Here is a 24460-nt window from a genome sequence, read left to right on the forward strand (position 1 = left end):
AAATGAAATATACGTTATAATGTTCGCGAAAATAAAAATAACATTGTGAAATAGACCATACATTATACACGCAGTTATCTTTGTATTTCCAACTCACTCAAATTTCGAATTTTTGCAAACCTTTACAGCCTTCTTTGGTAAATATGCGTCAACCATAAGATGTGTTAATTAGCGAAGGTGACACCCAACTGATAACTAGTCTAACAAGAACACATCTACATAGCGTTGTCCTAGCTCAAATACCATTCTGGCTTCACCGAACATGAAGTTCTTTAAACACTTAATTTGTATATTATTCGACCTAAATATGATTTTGTGATTGTATATTTTTGCTTGGAATTCATTCATTACTTTACTACAATATAAACTTATATCGCGCTTGAAGTACACATTACAACTAAATTTAGAAATTAAAGACTTCTTAACGGATTTTAAACGTCATTATATTATTTAACCCGACGTTTTGAAAACTTTATAGCCAGCGCGGCCACGGGGAGACTTAAGGAATCACACATTAGAAACTACTTTACTACTGAAATACAGCGAAAGCTATATTAGGAGACTGTGATATATAATTTGTTGAACAAATGATTTTTTTTTTACTTTTACAACTCCCAAATCCCACATGGCCTATACTCTATAGCGTATACAAACTCACCAAGAGCAACTCCTGAGGCAGATCCCCGCCGTTGTTGATCCCTCGGTTCATAGCGACAAACTGCTCCGGCGTCGGCTTGTCCTTCACGCTGGGGTTGTGCAGCGACGTGTTCAGCATTATGATCGCGAAGCTGAGCACGTAGCACGTGTCCGCGTTCGTGAATATGTCCGGGTTCAGTTGGCAGTAGCGCTGCGCGAAACTCTCCATCATGCGGTCTATCTTCTGCGCTTCGCCGGGCAGCCGGAAACTCCAGAGGAATTGTCTGGAACAGCGTGAAGTTTCTGTTGGTGTGTGGCTATACGACAAGATGAACTGAGCAAGAGAAACCCAAAAGGCTTTCGAAATAAAACAATATACAGCTGAAGGAAATAAAAAAAGACCTTCTGGATAAGATGTAGAGCAGCACAAACTTTTCATCGTAACAATTGAAACTGCTATTATTAAATTTTTATGATTAATTTAATACTTTGCAAAATTTTTATTTGCCGATAACTGCCAGTTTAATTTAGGTGGATAAGAAAAAACTTTACTCAATATACACTATATATATATTAGATAGTAAAAATAAAGCTGAACAAAAGCACACTGTATATTGCCAACTCGTGGTTGCAGCTAACAGATACACAGGCAATTGTTTTGTTTTTTACAGGAACAGTTGTTTTTTCTGACATTTTTTTCTGCAATGCAGGTAGTTTTAAGTCCTAATACGACATTCGTGTTTTTTTTTAGCGATTCTCGTATACTTCTTGTAGATTAAACAACGTTATTATATTTTCGTTAAATTTCCTTTTTATATACAGAAACATTAAAAATCGTTTAATCATAATAAGTGTACTTTGTAGCTTGATGCAAAAGTACAAAAGAAATTTAATTATAACATTATAATCTCTTTAATTTCTTTATCAAAAAGGGCGAGGGGAGCGTAATTAATCAAAACACAATCACATCATTGAGTAATTGCGCATATAATCAATCTATATATTACGATAAAACACGTGCATAATAAATGGAAACTTTAAAGAGGCACTCCTCTGAAACGAGACTTACCTTAACGCCTGTACGAGTATCAAGTCTGTAAAGTCGTGAAGTTCAACGAAGGCTCTGAGTACCGCCTCATTGAATTCCGAGCGCTCGCCGAGGTAATCGCCTATCGCGGTTTTGCTCAGCCCCTCGCCTTTGTGTAGGAATTGCGCGACGTCCTCTGGTGTCCTTTGTAGTAATCCGTTCTCGTACAAATACTCTATACCTGTAACAACCATACGGGTTATTAGAGGCACCTCCTGAACTGACTATTACGCACTCAATATAATTACGTAAAAAAGTATTGTAACAAATTAACAGAATTCTTCAGAAATAATTTTCTCTTCATTTCGGGTAATTATTGTTAAATAACGCTCAGGAACATTACGAAAATGCACTTTAAATTCATTGTATTATTACATTTCAAAATGATTCTCCATTCGCTATTTCAAGTGGCCATCGTAGCACACGTATTTTACATTATGAGATTAAAAAATCTGTGCAAACAAACTCGGTGTTCCGCTTCAAAAATGTATTTCAGTAATGCACTCCGTCCGAAAAGGAACTGTTTCTTCGTCAAAGCTCTGCGGCTGGGCTCTTCAGCGTAATTGAAAAGATGTTAGGAATTTAAATAAATGAGCTGGCTTTGAGATCAGTGAGATGCAGCTAAAACTATATATTTAGTCTTTATTAATAAAATGAAAAGAGCTCCATATAAATTAGAATATACAAGAAAGAATCATGAAATCTATAATTTAAAGTTTAAACTTTCAAACATAAGGCCAATTCTGAACGGATATGTAGCTTTGAAAGTAAAGTATGAAGTAATTTTCTGTGTAAAATACATGTACTGACTCAAAATTAAGGTCAACATTTATGAATAGTTTAATACCTTTTTTTTCATTAAAGCTAATATGAAGCAAGTATGGGTCACGAGTATTTGCATAAAATTTGTATGCGCATAATTTCTAAAGAATTCATTTTTAAAAACTGGCTATCGTATCAAGCTCCACTAGAAATTTAATTTCCCTTAATCAGCTCAAAAGAACTCATACATTAAAATCAATTATAAACTTAACGAGATCGTCTCTATTTTAGCGTCACGCAGAAAACCAAGAAAATCACTTATTCGAATAACTTGAACTTGCACTTCCACGACTTTCATATTTATATCTAATCTTGCCCAAATTACGTCATGATCGTCATGCTTTATTGCTCACCCCTGACGTCATATACGTTCACCCAACACCCACAATGAGAGTAGAACGTAGACCTTTATATTTCGAGAAATTCAATGCCTCAAGTTCCACGACAAAACATTTTTATAAGTTGACAATGCGGCTGATTTATTCCGCGAGTTAAACAATAGGTATGTTAAAGTATATTCATAGTATCTTAGAAAAAAGCTCTCAGAATCTTAATACTTAAAATAAATGCAAATCTTTTTATACCGTGTCTGGTATGATCTAAAACCATGAAAAATTGAAAATAGCAGAATGATAAATTGTTATCGTCAAAAAAAAGGACAAAGCGGGACGAGACGGATGAAAACATAAAAGATGAACACAGAGAGCTGTTGTTAGCAAAGCGGTCATTCTGCATAAATTGGCGCAACCAACTTGCATATTCTGAGTACGCAGTGATTATATTAGCCTTGGTACACAATATTAACGATGATAAATGTGACTGCGATGGAAGGGAATTATATCTGTAATTGCGTCGTTACTTCTGTACATAAAACCATTTAACTGAAGTAATTATACTAGTTACATGTTTCTAGTTAAACATAAGTAACTTTAATAGAAAAAGTCATGTTAATAGGTAATGTTTTTTATGCCCTTAATTACATTTAAAATATATGCATGCATGCCGACAATTCGCATGAACCAAGTTAATTAATTGCACAGAAAACTAAAGCCGATTGACCATAATATAGGGTAATTATACCTTCTTTGCAAATTGTGCAAATGGCAATAACTTTAGTTAAATTGTTATGCTTTCTTTAACAATGGAAGTTATACCTCAAATAATGTAAAAATAAACAAGATATGTTTTTCATCATGTCAACACACTTTCCGTTTATCCTTTTATGTACTCACTTTGTCATTTGAACAGTATTTAGCAATACTGTGTTTCATAAATCACCACCCATATGGCATATGGATGAATGTAAAAATGCATAAACGAGTGGTATTGCCATCTATGTTAACAATGCGGTCTCGCAAGCCCGTCGTGGGAACAACACACCTGTGCTTCAGAAATGCTGACATATGCCAGTTACAATATCATAATGTCTGAATATAACGAGTAATTATTATAATCCACAACTATAAAGTAAGATACGGCGATCATGCTTGCGCAATCCCTTACTCCAATTGATTATAATTATTACGCAACAAAGAGATATCATTCGCTTACCAACTAAAACACAAACTCATAAATAATTAAGGAAACCTAACCTGAAACGCGTATACCTTGTAGTTTCTAAAACGTGCGAACGAATAATTTCTATGCCTATTAAGTAACATTGAAGTTTAGTTATGTAAATTATTCAATTGTAGTTAATTAATATTCATATTTTAAACTATTTATCCTTATTTGTTCAAGTGAACTGTATTTAAGTGTATCACTCCGTTTCATTAACAATTGCTTTGCAATAATGACCCCAATTTACTTAGCACTTGACGTGCAGAATGTATCCCAAAATTTATTTTCGTTTAATACAGCATGTACAATAGCATGGACCTAATTTTGTATAAAATAATTTTTGAATGAGTGCCTAATCTGAGAGTTGTAATAAAAACTTCACACTCCTTCTTCCACGGTTATTGTAAATACTTTCTTAGAGGCGATTTAATGAGATTTCTTTCTGTAACTGACAGTTAACAAATCGTCCGAACTAAGACCGAATTAATTTTACATTTAGGACTCCGTCTAGACACCTTTTCATATGGGGTAATTTGTAAAATAAAAATGTCAATCAATAAAATGTAACTTCGTAGTACATAAAAGTATTTACTAAAAATTATCAACAAGTTTCTAAATTTTTAAGACCACAAATTTATACCCTTAATTGAGAATTTTTATTATATATTTAAATAAACTGCAATAGTTACCTTTTTTGGGATCCATATTGAATTTTTTCCTGCCTATGCTCATCTGTTTGGCCTTACTGTTCTGCTTGCACTCCTCCTGGCCGTCGAGACCCTCCAATTCTGCCACCACTTCACCGAGTTCATCTTTAAGTTGCTAGAAAGAAAGAGAATGATGTTCAGTAAATTTGAAACTGTACGTCAATACATAAATAGACATTTTTATTTTATACGCATTTAGCCAAGGAACAAACAAACAGGAGGGATTTATGAAAAATAATATTCACGTTACAGCCAGTACATACAAACGAATAACATTAATATTTCTAAAGGTCGACTTTATTTGAAAACTAACAACTGAATTAGACACTATAATTGTTCACATATATACTATTGCCCAGAAAATTCAATTGATTATGATTGACTCTGGAAAAAAAACAGTTCTATTTAAATTCTCCATCACGATATAAAACTAAAGAACTAGGACGAACAGATTTTCAGCGGAACATCAGCGAATACAATAGCAAAGGTACAAAGAAAATATCACATTCACTAGCTCGAACAAAAGTGAGCCCAGCTGAAAATAATTACGAACACTGCCACAGCAGTTTATAGCAGACAAGCCTTTTCTCCTTTAAAAAATCTCCACGAACAATTTAGCTCATTCATTGTTACATAAATATTCCCACACTCTATGTAGGTTTATTAGAATAATATTTTTATTCTTCATCATACTACTTCCTATCGAATCAAAACTTGCGAAAGATCGTTTGTTTAAGCTTCGTAATTTTGAAATGATTTCCATTAATAAAATTTTGTTTTATAAAAATGTTGTATTGTAATTTAAACTTTCTTATGAAAGCGAACTTAAAGACAATAAGAAATAAATTATAGATTTTAAATACAGAAATATGAAATGGTTGGATGAACATAATATTATCGTCTTGGACAAAGCACATACTAGATAGAAGTCTCAAAAGCCGCCGCTACGGTCTGACGACGTTCCAACATAATTTGCGGTCGGCAACCTATTCCCCCAAGGGAACGCTACCGGTCTTCCACGTCTAGACGATAAAATAATAAGCATTACAAAACTATTTGTTCATCAAACCAACAGCTCATAAAACAATAGCAATATTTAAGCACCTTTCAAACGACGTTGAATCTATGTACAAAGGAAAAAAAAGTTAAAAGAATCTTCCAATTATAACGAAGAGGAATCAGTGCAAAGTGTGCTTAATACATTTATTACATATTATACATTTATAATAGCTAGCGGGTGATAGATACATTAATGGGCTCACATCGTACCCTTTATATGAGCCTACAAGAGTATTATGTTTACGAAGACTGTCTAGACTGGTTTTTACTTACATCGATAACAGGTGCCTTTACAATTTCTATTTGAACGGGGTATGTCAATTAGAAATCCAGCTACTAGATATAGAGTGAAAAGAGGACGCATAAGGTATTTAAACAAATTGTGTGTGACATTATGGTAATGTGACATACAACTATCTTAAGATAGTAGTTTCCCTATTCTGTTTTTCGTTTTTATAAAGAATAATACAGAGCCAAATAGCTAATATTACTTAGGTGCATAAAATATTCAATGTATAGAATTTTTATATGATGTAGTTAAAAAGTTATTTTAGCAATCGCGTTGAAATAACGCCTTTCACCATAAAAGTGAAGGTGCTACTTCGATCTAACTATCACTGTACTGAAAGTCTATTTTATATCTCACGGTATTATTGCACCCGTATTATTCAACGGATGACTGAATGAAACATGCAAAAGTCACGTCAGAGTGATCCTTTACGAATAATTAAGGAAATATACTGGATGCACGAACCTACATATAAGAAAGAGCATTTTATTATTTTGACTAATTTTTTATGGATTAAGATCGAAGCTGAGGATCGTGTCCGACCGAAACGTCCATATATATACATAATAACCGACCGATACATATAAATATGTATATGTATCGGTCACCTAATGGATAAAATTTGATCATAAATAAAACGTTTATGTTAAGAGAAGTTCAAAAACATATTTAAACAAATCAATTAGCAACACCTAAATCTAGTAAACAATCACAATCACAAAATGATTTAAATAAAATATCGAATAAGATAAATCGAAGCTTTTCTTTCTTCTACAATAATGGTTTTAGTACTGTTATTGCATGGCTTAAATTTTTACATATAAACACCAACCAAAATGTTTGAGCCATTTTAAAGGGCAGCTATTGCGTTTGCCAAAATACATAAAAATAATAGTCATTTAACGACGTAAATACCAGCATTTCGAATCAAAGTTAGTTTCAGTAACGATTGCCGTAACTCGATTGTGAGCCACATCCGTCATTACATTCTGTCCGAGGGATTGAAATTGCATCACAAGCGGTCACACTTTCCATGATTTAAATGTTTTATTGTCGTAATTTGTTGTTTCATAGAATCGTGGAGATTATTTGATTAAAGAAATTTAATAAGAGCTATAGTTATACACGCACAATAAACAGTATGAAACAAATTATATGCAAATAACGAACGTCACGCTTGTTAAATAAATCGATAGTGTACAAAGTATGCAATTATGAAATTTAGAAGCAAATAAAAAATAGTAACCAATGGTATATAGAACTCTTTTCACTCTTTGTATACTACATGTACGGGATATGGGTAGTACGGGATCCCACTGCAAATAAGTGTAGGAATAATGTAGACAATCGAAAATTATTTTTGAATTAAATTCATAATAGTATTTTCTTGTGTTTGATTTTACGCGAGTATTATACATCTTATACCTTTAAACGAGCAATTCTTGTATATATATATATATATATATATATATATACAAGAATTGCTATATATATAATTGGAATCTCGGAATCGGCTCCAACGATTTTCATGAAATTTAGTATATAGGGGGTTTCGGGGGCGATAAATCGATCTAGCTAGGAATCTTTTTTAGAAAATGTCATATTCGTGTTTTATTCGTGTTTTTTTTTTCCTGACATCTATTGGTGAATAATAATACTATTTTGCTTCGTAGATAGCTGGACAACTGAAATAACACATAAGCACTTTTTATACCGATATTTCTACGGGATACGGACGTACGCGGTTTCAACCGCGGGTCACAGCTAGTTTAGAAATTAAATAAGGTGCCAATTAGGAATTGCCCGCCAGCGTTATTAATTAAAATAAAAACATTTTTAATTAACTTTAGGAAATAAATTTCGTTTACACTATATGGGAATAAATCCTACAGCACTTTACAACAGTATACTTGAAAGATTTGAAAAGGTATAGTTGCTGCCGATTTCTTGCAATATATTGACACCCTTTAAGCAGTGGAGGGCATGTAAAATTTCAATTTTATTCCGAGTTTATTGAGTTACGAAAGCATAATGATGCTCCACAATTATTTTAAGATTTGTATGACCGCTTGATAAATTATTCTTGTCTCTGCCTCGCTTGACCAAGTTATATTTTACATTACGCTCAATTGGACAATCGTCGGTGTAATTTTCAATTTGACTCCATTATCGACACAAATCACTGAACCACTTGATGAAGAACAATTGCCTTTGAATCTTAGTAGTACACAGTTTAAATATTTGCAATAACTCAGCAATGTCATGTCGTATCGCGTCGTTGCATTCCTTAAAAGAAGTAGAGAAGCATAAAAGCGGAGCAATTTGAACTCATCACAGTCAACGTCGGAACAGATCATAAATCTATATTAAGATCTTTTGAACGAGCGACAATCATACAATAAAACTGCAAATAGCTTAGTGCAATTCCCTATTAGGCATATTGGCACATGAAATTTAAACCCAACAAGAATTCAAGGACCGTGTGAAGTAATATTTCTTGAGGACAAAAGCCTCTTAAAATTGATTTTCTCCACTATCTACGACCCCTTGACCTAACTCCTCATGGAGATAAGATGAAGATACTAATAAGATGCAACTATGAAGTAATTTTGTATGGCCAATTTAAATACTAAATAAATGAAAGTCATATTGTAAGGTTTCGTCTGGCATTGAAACTATAGGTGTCGTAAAACGAGCGTGTTCGAGAATCCTTAAATACTTTCCCCTATTAATTCACTTTCCCTGGGCTAAGTTTCGCAAAGTCTTTCGTTTGTACTCTGTTTCTATAAAATAAATTAACATATATCGATTACATTTTTGAATAAAATCTTTATCCATATAATATAACGGACTATCAAAGTTTAATATAACGATTAGTAAATAATAAGCTTACGTAATAGATATAATTTAGATAGGTAAAATTAAGAGCGGCATATCAAACGTGTCCAGAGCATTGAAAGAGACCTAGGCAATGTGTTGTTTTGCATTCATAAACGCTAGACGGTTATATGCATAGGTATTTGCTGACGAACACGAAACAACGGCATTATTTTCCTCTATTGTCCTCATACATTCGAATCAACATGAACAAATGTTGGAAATCATTACACAGTACATTCATAAAATGCGCCGAAATATACATAATATACAGCTTACAGCTCTTAAAACCTTTGACCATTAAATTATAATAGGTATAACTTATTATAAGGTATAATTTTGTCGCGTTATAGCCGTATAGTAAAAAGATAACATTTTACCGTCACACATGAGGCTAACAATAGATTCGTCATTAGCGAGTGGTTACCGACGTCCCATCGTCTGTCTAATGGCCTGGACAATGTAAGCCAATCTATAAATAATACCCACACATTTTTAAACTGACCGCTCTGAGTCCCACCGAACTATAAGGATGGGCATTATTTTTTATCAACTTTTACGCTCATTTCAATTCAAAACATGCATCAATGTAATTAAGAGTAGTTTAATTTTGTAGTTAAGATCCAACATTAGAAGCTATAATTTCCTAGACTAATAAAATGTAATGAATGAGCTATCTATATTTTATAACAATTTTACGGTCTTTCATCATAGACAAAGGTCATCGTTCTTTAAAGCCTATAGGTAAATAAATTTTATTTATATTGGCGGTTTTCCAATGAGTGAGTGGTGTCGTTTTCTGATATATGTGTAAGCCAAGACGATCAGTTTCGAAATATCACTGCCCTATCATTTATAAATGAGACAAAAATAAAAAAAAATCTATGACCTGTGCTTTGGATCTTGAAAATTATAAATTCTGTTTCTATAAAACCAGTTAAAATAACTGTTATAACGGCATATTTTTGCGTAACATGCTTATAGTAGGGGAGCCCAAGAGGGGATTTTGGGATTTACTCGAGCGCGTCAGATTATTATAAGGGAACGTACCTTACCTATTACTAAGTACCTCCAGAAAGTATGAGCAGTTAATACTGGTGGGTGCGCTCGCAGGAGCCGCAGGAAATTTAAAAATATCGATAATTCTTTAAGGTTACGCTCAAATTGTCAGATTAGCAAAATATGGATTTTTTATGTTGTAAATAACCCGTAATATCTTTATCTGACGCGCTCGAGTCATATATTTTTATATTTTACCTTTTATTTGTAGCCACGAAATTACCACATAAATCGTAAGAATAAGTTATATTTTATTTTAGTGATATGCCAATGCATTTAAAATATCAAAATCTCACGTGCTTGAGTATTTCCACAGCCCCGTTTTTCTTTTACAAAAAAAAAAAATATCAAAAACCTTTCTCCACCGCTAAAATTGAAAACACTTTAGGACTTTTTTTCTTGCTATCGTATAATCTGCGAATTCCAATAGGTTTCTGAAACGCTCGAGTAAATACACATTTAGCATCTCGGGCTCCCCTACTATTACTTATTTAAAGTATCAATTCCTCGGAGGCTCTTATCCCGTAAGGCCTAAATGTTCCTTGTTCACAAGGTATTCGTATTACTGGCCCAGTGATATTTGTGACTGCGGCACGTCCGACATACCAACTCTAATATCGGCTCAGCCATTTTCGTATGAACTGTGATATTTACAATCTAATTCGGATGAAAGTCGATTCAAAGTCCTTTAGGTTTCCACTGAGCCTCATTAAAACTTTTGTCTCTTATTCGGACCTTAACCGAAATAAAATAATAAAATAGGTACGATGTATACAAAATTGTTTATCTGTGCATGCAGAATAATAAATTATTATTGATGTAAATGCATCACTGTAATATATCTTCCGAAACTAGGCCATGAACAATTGCATTCACGCATTATGCAAGTTTCTTAGTGAAAGGTGATTGAAGGTATAAAGCGGGTGTTATTTTACAAGTCTTTGAAATTTTAATTATAGGAACTTCTCATTTCAAAATAAAGAAAACGAAACGATAACTTGGTGAAGGTAAGTAACCTAGTAATTTCATAACATTATCACATTTAATTTTATTATTTTCTTCAAGACAAGACGAAAAATATGCAGTGGTAAAAAGATGTAGTACTTACAAAACGTTATTTATAAAATTGATATTCTTGTGTTTTTTTATGTTTGTTAATAATGAGGAAATACCAACTTACGTAATTCGCGAGGAATTTGCTTAGGAATACGACAACATAGTATGACAGACAAATGCGACCTTCAGATATAATTCCGAGAAAAACAACCTGTGTCGCGGACTTTGTAATTAAGGCAACTTCCTAATAGTGTAATTAAATAAAAACTTTTGGTGAATGGTTTAAAAAAGGTTCTTGTTTTTTTATTAGTCTGTGATGATTAATTGCTATCAGTCCTAAAGTTGCAGTTTATGTTTTTTACAATGAATGCCTATAAAAAAAACATTATAATATAATATTTATGCTCAAAAACATCTATACTTAAAGTCAAGTAAAGCCTTTCACTTTAATACCAGGAATGGCGCTCTTCTTCAACTTCATGCCAGCATTCAAAAAAAAATCCAAAACGCAGTATAGATATTTATTTAATAAGTACCTTTTAGGACTACGCAATTCTATATCTACATCAAAGTTTTCATTAACGAAATATAATGTACCAACACATTTGACTGCGTATGCTAACACGCTAACTAAATAGATTGTATTTATGAATCATCCAGTAATAAGTGTTCACATTGTATTTAATACCTAACAAATCGTGTGTCATTCGTTTTTCCAAGAATTTTCCCCCCCGATTCGTGGTCTTTTTGTTTAGTGTTAATATTATTCAAACACGTCATGAAATCAAAACAGAAAATGTAGAAAGGTTTGTTGGTTATCGTAATGAATGCATTTTGTATTTAATACTCACAACAAATCTTGCCGTAAACTTGGTTTAAAACTGTTTAAAATCATATCATAATTTATTTCATGTTACAAAAACTATATAATGTGCAAAAGGTAAAGTTACAGTGTCGTTCTTCGGTTTATAAAAGGCATAACGGTATAAAAATATTTATATTATTAACTTAAATATCTCGGTCACGTCCAACATCTCCCCTGACCGCAACATATACCTCCTGCATTCTTGACCCATCCAATCACTTATTGCCCCGAGAAGAAATCTGACGCATGTCGGAAAGCGTCACAATATAACCGATACGTATAATATAGTGATCATCGAAAGAAATTGTCATTTTAAATATTTAACTTATTGAAAGAATTTTACACGACGAAATATAGCTATTAGAACAATTCAACGTTTCGTTAATGTTACTAAAGCTTATGGAAAGAACTAATAACACTAATAAAAGCCAATAAGCATGCAAATATGTTCACAAGCCTACAATACAAGCCGTGCAAATAAGTGGTTCGTAGAACGAGTGCAGCAATATAAAGAAACGTACATTACAATGACACTACACACACAGACTCCGGGCACAAAAAGGCATAACAAACAATAAGTTCATGTTTCCGGTGTACGGTCACCGAGTAGCGAACACTGCAGTTCCACAGGCTCTTAAAATCCAAGTGTAAACGAATACCGATTGTCCAACTGGCTAAAAGCCAAAATGGAAGAACACGGCTGGTTAAATTTGTTACCGTGTTAATTCTAATTATGCGCTATTTATTTTTGTAACTGTCAATGTTCGGACCAAGAACCATCCATGCAATTTTTATATGAAATAACACTACGTATTTATTTCAAGTTTTAATATGGGGATTTATTTTTTACAATTTTGATTTGAAATGTTGAATTAAACATACAAGCTAAACAAGCTAAACATAAAGGAACCATTGTATTTATATATTATGTGGGACTATTACGGGGGTAAGCAAGCTGAAAGTTTTTAATGTGCTTGTTTTTGGTTCAACTCTAATTGCCACTTAGATATATACGTCCGGAATAAAATCATTTATCAAGCAAGGGAGCTTTAGTCATAGATTATATCTATCGCCGGCAACAATTGCTTTGTGCTTACATTCCCATTTACAAGGGCTAAACAGACGTAATAAAAGCAAAAGAATTCGCGGAGGGAGCTAATGAGACAGCTCGTATAGAAGCGGTGGCGCGTTAAACACATGCAAACTCCACGGCCAACGCCCCCACAAATTCAAACAGCGTCATTGACATTCAAGCATATTGAAATTTAAGACGTCAATATATACCAACCACGTGCAAAGATGATTGAAGAAATTAATGTAATGGGAATTGTTTCGTACCTAATTTGGCTCGCAAGGAATGTGCAATATGGAAATGCGCATGCATAATGCAAATTCAATACTGCTGTAGAAGACGTCTGTGTTGGTCAAATTAGATCGGCATGAATCATCGGCATATTTTAATATTCATGAAATGCAATTATTATAAACAAAATAATTTGTCAGGATATAGAATAAAATAAAAATAGAATAGATGTAGACGAACCCATTTAACTACTTTCGTGAGAAGACTTTGTTATGGAATATTTGAATGTTCCGTGAGTAACAAAACCGTCCGTTGCCTGATAAATTTTAAACTAATTAAATAAACTTGAACTCATGGGCAGGTGTGTGCACCTAATCACACTATTTCTATAAGTCGTTAAAATACTCGCGCGACAGGTGAATCCTCCTAACGTGTAAATGACGTCGCAAAGTAAGACAAATAATTCCAATATAAATAATGAATCATATATTTTGCTGACCACCTAACTTAAAGCAAAAAAGCACGTGTTGGATAAATTTTACTTTGTCCGCAAAATCCGTAATTTGCTAAGTAAAAAAATTCATTAAAACATTTTTATCACTAATCCCCTAATTGTTATCTAACTGAATTTAGCGTACATGCACATTGAAAGCGTTATTTAGTCGTAACTATTAATTAAGAAGAACAGTAAAGCACGCCGTCACGATAAATGATGACCGCATTTAGTACTTACAAGACATATGGTCCATTGAGAATGGCGCCCGAAATAATTACATCATAGTCTATACTCATTATAAATGTTTTGATAAAGTTCAATGCCGTAAAACGCGGAAGTATCACTCACTATTAATTTTCTTAACGTTTTATTATGATAATAAACGTTAACCATAGATAGTTTCCGTGTGAAACCACGTCGGACAACATATTTATTTGTATTAAATTTAATAAGTTCAATGTTTTAAGTAGCCGGTGAAGGTGATTTAAATATTACTAAGTTTATGTTTATTTTTTCGTTATTTCTTTTCACCAAAAATGTACTATTCATTAGATTTTAATAAAGCTCTCGATGTTATACAATCATCATCATCATCAGCCCATATATGTTCCCACTGCTGGGACACAGGCCTCCTATAAGGGTTCAGGCCATAATCCACCACGCTGGCCAAGTGCAGGTTGGCAGACGTCACATGTCGTCGAACTTTTGTTTCTTCGACATGCCGGTTTCCTTACGATGTTTTCCTTCACCGTTTTAAGCAGTGTTGTTCTTAGCGCAGATAAATTGAAAAATCTATTAATTTTTTTCACTTAGAAGACAATAAAGGTATTGAGATGTTATATTTGTTCACAATCCACTAAATACGTAATGAAATTTTGAATATCATAAATGTAATGAGTCTTTTAGATTTTGTTCAATACTTAGATATTATGATGACTAATCGATCAGTCTCGTCATTGCTCATCTGACCAACTAATTATTAAGTTATTGGCACGAGAGACGTCGTAATGGATTTCTTCAATTGAAGTTGGTTAACATGTTATTAATACTACTTCAATAATACGGGGTCTATACTTAATGCACTAATAACGCGTAATTTTATGTACATTTAGTATTGTAGTAGTAGTTTTTTTAGAGATCTCATATATAACTTCAGTAACTATTATTTCTCCGATTTCAATATTTTGAATGCTATATATATGTATCACGGGCGCAGCCAGATATAAATCATCATTACAAAAATGAAAAATAAAAAATAAGCCACTATTCGTATGTCATAATTTAAAAATTTGTTTATCTCGTTTGAACACTTCAGGCTCTGTTTTGTATAAGTAACCTTCAACCCATCCAGATGTCAAGTGGCAAGCATAGGTATAAGTTGTTTTATTTAAGGTAAAAAATCAAGATACTATGAAGTGTACGTGCTCTACATCCCCTAATAACGTATCGGCATAGTTGTTGCTTGCTATACGATTTTAATGCGTAGATCCGAAAAAAAATATATTATTTTTGTATACAGGTTATATAACATAATAACATTTATAAATACATTAAGCTTTCAGTAAGACTGTATTATTAAATATACATATATTGCATGGTGATTATGTTCGTAACTTTTTTTTTATCTGTTATGTTTACCAATGAACACGCACCCTAACACAAAGCAAATGTTTGTTTTGTCTAAAAATAACTTTCGTTACTTCATAATGACAAAATGACATGCGGGCGAACATTGAACAGAACTGCTGTTTTGTTATAAGGAAAATAAAAGCTTGGAATGTTCATCTGTTATTCGTCAACAAAAATACCGAACGAAGGAAAAGGATCAATGAGGTAAATACCTATACGTCATTAAAATTGCTTGATGTAAAGTTTCTCCAAGTAACCATTACCTATTCTCACTTCCTACTAAAATGCTATTAATAATGCAAATTTATTACAAAAGATTTTTTATTTTCTTTGATACGTTTATTTTTGATGATTATTTTTATTGAGCTTTAATCCATTAAGGACCCATATTTATTCTGCTTAAACAAATAAACTCGAGTGTTTATATTCAATTTGGTTATGAGATAAATAAGATTTTAATAACACCAAAGTCGAGATATACTTACACCAACATCGTTATTTTGCGGTATTAGCAGACCAGTTATAAATGCTAAAAAATTTCGGAGCCTTTATAACTGTTCTTGGGGAAATAATGCTAGGCCAACACAAAAACCGTGTCGTGTTCCCTGACGTCCCTCAACAAATAACGATAATTTATAAAATTGGAAGTTTGAAGATAAAACAGATTGAAACGTAAATATTGTTCCACATTACATGATAAACATTGATAATAATGGTATGCTATCATCACAGATTAAAATAGGATTTTATATTCCGTAGCTATATTAGTGAGTCTCAAACAAAATTTGCCGAATAAAAACAATTGACGTCAACGTCATAGGTCAATCATGAAAAGGTAAAAAGCGCAGATAATATCGCAAAGTAACTGGTCACGTTAAAGTGGATATAGAGATCCATAGCTACATAAAATGATCGATTGCAAACATCAAATATGTGCTCTCGATATCTAACAGTACAAGGTGGTTATTATAACGCAATGCACGTTAAACCCGTCTAGCGAGTCGGCGGCCGTACGTTCTCGGCCGCGTACCCCCTTCCCCTGGCAAGGTCAACTCCCTTTGACAAAAACTATTCCTGGAACGATGCACAACAATGCCAACAAAAACACAAAGGTCTTCATACAATTACTTTAAGAAATCTACTTAAGAACATAAAAGTGGGTACAACAAGTACTGAAAACACTTTTTTTTTAAAGTTTTTTACAAATTAAAAAAAAAAAATGCGTCGAGTCCGATATTTTTGTGGTTAAATTAGAAACTTCCAAAGAACCTCTCTACTAACTAACACATTGGCGTAATTTCCGAACAAATTGTACAATATTTATCCCTTTCATCTAAAGTTTCACATAAATCAATATAAACCAATAAGGAAAGTCTACACTTTCGACGTCGTCTTCTAGCGCGCAGCCGGATTGCATTCGAAATTTGAATAAATTTATGTATATTAATTTTAACTGAACTTGCGAGTTTGTGAAGAACTTCAATGTATTTTTCCTCGTATTTATGATATGAGGAATAACGTTCAAACAGTTAAAATAGAATAGAAATCTTGTTAAAATAATCAACCAAAGGCCTGATTCAACCAATCTATTTCAACAAAGTTATTCATGGTACAACATTACAGCTCGTTTACAAGGAAAGTAAATCTATCTTCGTGCTTTGACTATTTAAGATAGACATGTTTGACTATAAGCATGATACTAATATTGATGCCTAAAGTTTTGAATTTTATGTTAGTTTGTTTCGATTTAAAAAGCTTCTTGAACAATTTTAAGCATAATTTCACCATTACAAAGCTAAATAAAAAAATAACTAGTATTATCCCAAGCGAAGCCAGACAAGTTGTAGTTACAGCCTGGTATACATTTCAGTAGTTTGAATGTTGAACAGAAAGGTTAAAATAGGGAAAAAAAATTTTATGACACAACCCTACAAAATCCATGATATAACTGATACTCTTTTCCTTGCCAAACGCAATGCGGATACTGGTGGTATTTTACTTTGATACAAGGTCGTTATACATAACAAGTTATTTCTGAGAAGAGTAATTGTATATATAACTATATAAAATATTATAGTAGAACAGGCAGTTGACCGTGGTCATGGTAAAGAAAGAAATGAAATCATAATATCATAACAATGGATTATGGATTGCGCTAAACCAAAAGTTTATGCATGACTGGATTTTAAACGTTCAGCGTATCTGGGAGTACCCAGTTACCAACATGGAGGCGTTCTTTATAGTCGCATAATACATTGTTAAAACTATTCGAAAAGATCCGGACCATATTGTATGCCTTGAAATTTAATGAGGAAAAATATAACAAGTACACGCACACGTATCCTTAATATATTAACGTTTCAAATGTATTTTTTCTCTCTATGCAAAAAGATTCAACGGGTTTCAATTTAAATTTCAAACGTGTCAAGCGACTGAGTCACGTGGAGGTGTAGTCAATGCGAATACCTGCGTGCACCCTGACTATTCGAAACAAAGCCTCAGTCGTTTCTATTGACAAAAGTGAAGATTGAGACGATGTTGCGAATTTAAAGAAGGTGAAGACCAATAGAGCAACTGTTCGTCTAGTTTATTGCTAGATTTATTAGTTGAATTAATGCATGTACAATGTTCTTGGAAACAGATTACAAACGAAGATACATTCAATTCTAAGAATTTGTAAACTATTTTTGTTTTTTTTTTTTAGATTAGATTAGATTAGATGTCGACAATTAAGATGCAATTATCGACACGTATTTTCAGCGAGAACAGGATTTAATACCGTATTGTTACTTACAACTACGGTATACGATAAGACTTTTTCAAAGGCCATATGGCAAAAGAACCCCGCTGTGCCCAATGTCTGTAAAAATAATCTATTAAGGGTCTAGGTAGCGAAAAATATTATTTTATGTGTATATAATTAAATCATTCACAACTGATTTTATACTGTTTATTTCAGGGGTTATAGGTTTGTGAATATTATATATTATACACTTATCACACATCAAATACATTTCTTACTCACCATTATATGTATTTATAAAACTACAGATAAATATAATGGTGACGAATGTCATTTACATACAAACACAAGGTACTCTGATCTCATCTGCATATAAATAAAGGCTTGACGACCTCAAGTTCAATTTGAAGCATAAGTATAGGAGCCATGGTATTGGAATGTTTTGCAGCTTCAAATTTCCATTTTTCCGTGATTCATTAACCGTCATTTTTGATAGAAAATTCAAGTCAGGTCTAAAGCTTGATGCTACTTTTGTAATTCCCGAAACTGTATGACGGGCATAAAAGAACCATTTCTATGACAGTTGAATATAAATTATTACGGTCAAGGTGTGTCAATGTGTAAAACTTTTATAATTGGCACAAAAACCAAAACGAATTTAGGTCCGACACAGTTTAAGTCAGTTCAGACGTCACCAAAGTTAATTTAGAATAAAAATGACTAATATGATAATGATGAGAAAGAATAGAATAATCCGTAGCAAATGTTTTCTTTTACATTATAATTAAGACAAAAATAGATAACTGATAATATGATCACAAAATTAGTTAAGTAGTGAGTTCTCATAGAATGAACAGTCATTCAACTATGATTCTCCTGTATAAAGTCATGTTCTGTATATTTTTAGTTCAGTATTATTTTGGGTTCCTAATATACACTGTCATTAAGATAAAGATTTTTTAATGGCCGTGTCTTAAATAAATAAGAATAAAAATTATATCCATTAAATTGTTACATAAAAGATCAATTTAGAATTATATGAGACCCTCTTTTGATCAACCAACAATGATCAGGCAAATTACCAAAAGCACCCGCATTAGAATTATTGTCATGGTCCGTGGGACTGTTCGACTTTATACAATAATCGCTTTATTCACCCATAGTCACATATACGTTACGTAGAACACAATAGTAAGTGCAAGGTCAAAAATCATTGAATATTGTGCAGTCATCCTTTCGCACGCAGTCTGGAAAAGTGTGATCGATCCGGCGCATTTGGATAATTGCCAAAAGTTTAATCTCCTCTCTCCAGCTAAATATGAATGCCAAATATCGCAAAGCTTTCACTGAGATATTAAATATTATAATACAGACCATTCTAGTTACAGTTGTTAAGTCCCATGCGGATCTCGTTTTGCCGCGCGTTTGCGTTCCATCTTTTCGCCTTCCCAAGGAACCATAATTAGTTGGAACACCACTGTCTTCACGTTTCCGTCGCCCTCCACGTCTCAACGAGGAAAACCAATTGGAAACGGATCCTCGGCGTTCATCTTCAGGGGCCACAGGCCCAGCCTTGATAAACATAACTTCACGAGCGCTAATGCAAACCACTCATATTACACTTTCGTACACTTGGGATCCTCACACACAAGGGCACATGAAACGTTTAGTTAAGCAACCTATCAACAAGCCGGTATAACGTTATTGAAACGCAAAAACAAAAGCAAAACAGGTCGAAATTGGTATAACTACACATCGCCGATAAGTGTCGTTAGCCTACGTCAGTTTACTGCCAAATACAGATGAAGCCATTACTTTGCGGTGCGTAAAGCGGAATGATAACCATGATTGCAGAAACACACCTGATCATAATCGTCGTCATAGGTGCGCGTTGCACGAGCGCATCGCATCAGCACCGGCCACCAAAGCGCCTCGCACAGTAGGCGAACATGTAAACACATCGCGCGCCATACACTTCCCGCTAAGGAACGTAATCGACTGAAGACAGGCGCGAGCGCCACAAAAGTTTGGCACCGTGACAACTGACAACTACCTATACGCGTACCTATCTAGATTGTTATCTTCAACACGTCTGAGTGTACGCAGCGGGCAGTTATCGTTGTGTGTTATTATGATAGAGTAATATCCGTATTTATGTGTGCATATTTCTGAATTGCACAACAAACACGCTTTGTTTTCTAGACAAATAAACATATCAAATAATTGTAAAGGAATATACGTGACTTTTAAAGTTGTTGGAATTAACAATGGGTTAATGGGGTAAGTACTGGGACCCGTCAGAGGAGGCCACGAGCTCTGGATTGTCCGTTTTAGAGTACAGTTACTAGTTATATATAATGATGGGGTAATTTTGACTAACACTGTTTTCGACTCTTTGGACACTCAAGTAAACCATTTCATTTAAACAATCATATTTATTTAAGTGAATTTGGAAAATCATTGATTATAATTGTACAATATTTGCTCGCAAATGTAGGCGGTTGTTATCAATGTGACAAAGAGCTGTGCGGAAGTGGCCAAAGGAAACGTGATAACAGCTTACTCAAAAACATTGTCCAATATTTATTCCTGTGGAATACCCGTTTATGCAGTTATTTATTGATAAGACAATTACAAACAGCGAAATTTACAGAGTCTCGCTAATGGCAAAGATCCTATTCATCATTCTTAACACTAGTGAAACAATCAGAATTCTTAGATATTTTTAACGTAATAAAATTACTTTTAACGTAATAAATTTACTTTATTTGGGGCTTATTGTCCCAATTCGCTTTGCAAATGGATACTATAAATAAGATAACGATGACAAAATAATTCCTAATGATCGACTTGTAAACATGTCAGTTATGAATCACTTTGTAACAAATAACTAATGAGACTAGTTAAATATTTAAAGTTCGGTAATACAAAATATTTTCGATTAATATTTAAATATTCTCTAACCAAGGTACCTATTTAGAGAAGAATGGCTTCATTTTTCATATCGTAACCTAATTTTTGAATAAAAGCTTGATCGACAGCCAAATAACTAAGTTCTATTTTAACAGTGCGTGAAACTGAGGCAAATTAATTAGCCAAGATTAGTCAATGAAGCGAAAATAATTGATTTAAATTAAAAAAATAAAAAATTGTATTAGTGCTAATTAAGTATTTGCCAAATACAATATACGAGCAAACGTGGTATTTATAAAATAACACATGTGTAAATTAAACAATTTGAGGAACTCGACAGATAACATGTGAAAATTAAGAAATAATAATTGAATGAAGGTTCTTTGAAATTGCAATTAAGAGTTTAAAAAGTATTTGAACCGTCTAATGAGTCACAAGGTTAATGTCTACCACATGTGCGAGAGTCTTGCGCAAAGTCCAACATCGTAAAAAAATATTATATTTGAGGTCCTGGAAGATTAGACAGTTTTATAAACAAAATCAACGACAGTCGACGTGCGAGTCATAGCAATTTCCACTTATCTTGCCTTATCACTAGCAAACTTACTAATGAGTTATTACGCAAGAATGCGGAACCCATTTAAAATACAACCTTTTCAAGAGAATTCACTACACACACCACATTGACTTTTGTATAAATTGAAACCGTCTATTTATCAGTATTTGCAATGTTAGACCCGGCTTACGGCTAACTGCAAAACGCGTCACACTCGCACCGCGGGCCGTTTGTAACTGGTGCACACTGGCTCTACTCCATGACTCTCTCGCCGCCCCTCGCCCATAGTAAAGCTCGCATTGATGTTTATACTACGCTGCTCTCACATTTTTTTCAATGAAAGCACTGGTAATAATATGAATTGTTGGTATTTAATGGTGATGTGTATTTTTATTCATTTGTATTTATATAAAGTACTTTGTAAATTCGAGTATATACAAGTTAACTTTAATTCAGTTTATTTGCAAACAATTATGAATTTTTTAAATTTTTACATTGAGACATAAATGTTCATATAACCCTAAAAATTTATGTAGTTTAATGAACATTTTGAGTACATGATTTTTAATTTACAGCAAAATTTTAAACATAAAAAATTAATGTTGAAATAACTTGGTGCATGTAAAAAAATTAAATGGTGAAAAATAAAATTATACTAATGCTTGTTTGTTTTTTTTTTTGCCTGATAACTGTGAAATACTAATAACTAGACCAAATCAAAGATTCTTTCACCATTGGATATGTGCATAATCCCTAAGCACTAGTAAACTCAATACATTTACCACTACAAAAACATGGTGAACCGAGATAATATATCTTTCAATTAATTTATCTCTTTCATTTCTATACTTATATAAACTACCAGTATATTTTATTTATGTTTTATAATTATTATCTTGTATGGCTGTACCATCGGGCGTGTCCTGTTATGGCAAGTGATTTTTATAAATAAATAAACATATTAATTGAATATTTTTGAAGTAACATTAACATATAAGTACCACTTCAATACTGTTCTGGAACATACATATTGCAGTACAATTTAAGTATTTACAACCAATCTTACAAAACCACAACTCCCATGATGATGAATCATACATCCTTTATATTAATAATAATGTTATCTACTAAAACCTCAGCATACTTCATACAGTAAGGATAACTATTTATACATGTCTCATATACATATAACATCACAATCGGGTATTTCTATAATCATAGGCTGGTATTGCACAAAGGAGACGGAGGAATAACATGTTTTTTATATTTTTTATTTTTGATGCCACTTTGTTAGTTATGACAGAAATTGCATCAACATTTTACTGTCTCTTTTAAAAATAAATTACTGTATAATGTGCAATGTTTGAATATTTTAAATGAAATATATTTAACTGATTATTCAATGGATATTTATGTCTGATGAAACAGAAAAGAGAGAGTCATGGATGACAGCGCATGGCAGCCTACAGCGAAGTTAACATAAGACACAGTACTGTATTTGCTTAGTTCAAGTATTTTCCAAAAAATATCAAAAACCAAGAACAAGCTTTAAATATGTAATATCAAGCATAAAATTAAACTCACAAGAAATTTATAACGAAATTGTACTTAATTTTCGAATTCTTTGGTTAATAACATAACTTTTTTTCATCTTAATCATTTGTTTACAATATAATTCCGTTTTCATATTTTTTAATATATGCTTAGGGACACTAGTATAAATGGGGAGAGTTTCTCAATTGATGGCATATAATATTAAAAGAAAATGGTATGAACAGATATTTTTATAGATTTGGATTTTGAGAATTTACAATTTTTATTTCTTTTCATATGTAACAGATACTTCAACTAAATTTGTGGCAATTTGTAATAAATCCACATATTCCTCTTATCTAAAGCATGACCAATGCAGTTTAAAGATAACACTGATAATTGAATAACAAAATAACAATTCTTTTATTTAAATAGTTAAGGTACACGAAGAAAACACTCTAAACTTGCAATGTATTAATGCAATACAAATTACATTATACAGACATAGTTTTATTACGATTTTTGATAAATTATATCAATTTTTAAATACCATAAATTGAAATTCAGTCATTTGATTCAAAAGTTTATAGGATATACAGACGTGACATGAAACAAATATAGAGTAGAATGAAGATAAGTTTAAAAAAATCTTTGCTAACCTGTATCTCTAAGAGTAATTCTGTCTTGCGTCGTCTTATATCGATAAGAGTTTTTTGCTGTTCAGGTGTCAACTCTGGAAGATAATACACAGGAAGTGTTATTATAACTAAACGGTACTTATTCATCCAAATTCCAAATGGTCTACTGTTATAAGGAGTTGTACATCGAGGTCAATAAACACAACGTACACAAAAATTACAACATATTTACCAGTATGTGTAAAAGGATCTGCATGACTACTTGTGGCGTTATTTCCTCCGAGAGACAAATTTTCAAATTCACTTATCATTTCTTAAAATTTTAAAAAACATAAACAAAAGTTTACATCGTTAAAATTGACTGACGGCCATATTTATTTACTAATTACTCCATAGACTGACAGAATACAGATATTAAATATAACAGATAATATATTTTCTTAAAAAAATGCCACACAAGTCACATTAAAGGCATAATGAATATAGATGCGTTAGAGGTTTTTGAGGCCTCGTCAAAGGCTTTAGAGGAGATTCATAAAGAACAAACTAACAGCTCAGCACAGAGATAAAATTGAGCTAATTTATTTTGCTACATAAATATCTAGGGATATCGATCTTAATAGTTTTTGTGT

The 24460-nt window shown here is 32.7% G+C and overlaps 1 protein-coding gene across 4 annotated transcripts in view; it reads right to left on the minus strand.

The window, feature by feature from the left end:
• LOC119832722 (cytohesin-1) overlaps positions 1–24211 on the minus strand; it is a 31913-nt gene extending 7702 nt beyond the window's left edge. Inside the window, exons 1-5 of one of the 4 annotated variants that reach the window (XM_038356454.1) lie at positions 24061–24211; positions 23850–23923; positions 4795–4927; positions 1706–1904; positions 659–920 (exon numbers count right to left, since the gene is read on the minus strand). In XM_038356454.1, coding sequence (XP_038212382.1) covers positions 659–920; positions 1706–1904; positions 4795–4927; positions 23850–23923; positions 24061–24139 — 747 coding nt within the window. In that variant the 5' untranslated portion in view covers positions 24140–24211. Of the gene's footprint in view, positions 1–658; positions 921–1705; positions 1905–4794; positions 4928–19562; positions 19868–20050; positions 20387–21753; positions 21908–23849; positions 23924–24060 lie in introns of those variants that run through there. The other 3 variants (XM_038356452.1, XM_038356455.1, XM_038356453.1) reach the window with 3 other exon arrangements.
• Positions 24212–24460: the final 249 nt, after the last annotated feature.

The sequence above is a fragment of the Zerene cesonia genome, chromosome 15 (genome assembly GCF_012273895.1).
Source record: "Zerene cesonia ecotype Mississippi chromosome 15, Zerene_cesonia_1.1, whole genome shotgun sequence".
Taxonomy (NCBI): domain Eukaryota; kingdom Metazoa; phylum Arthropoda; class Insecta; order Lepidoptera; family Pieridae; genus Zerene; species Zerene cesonia.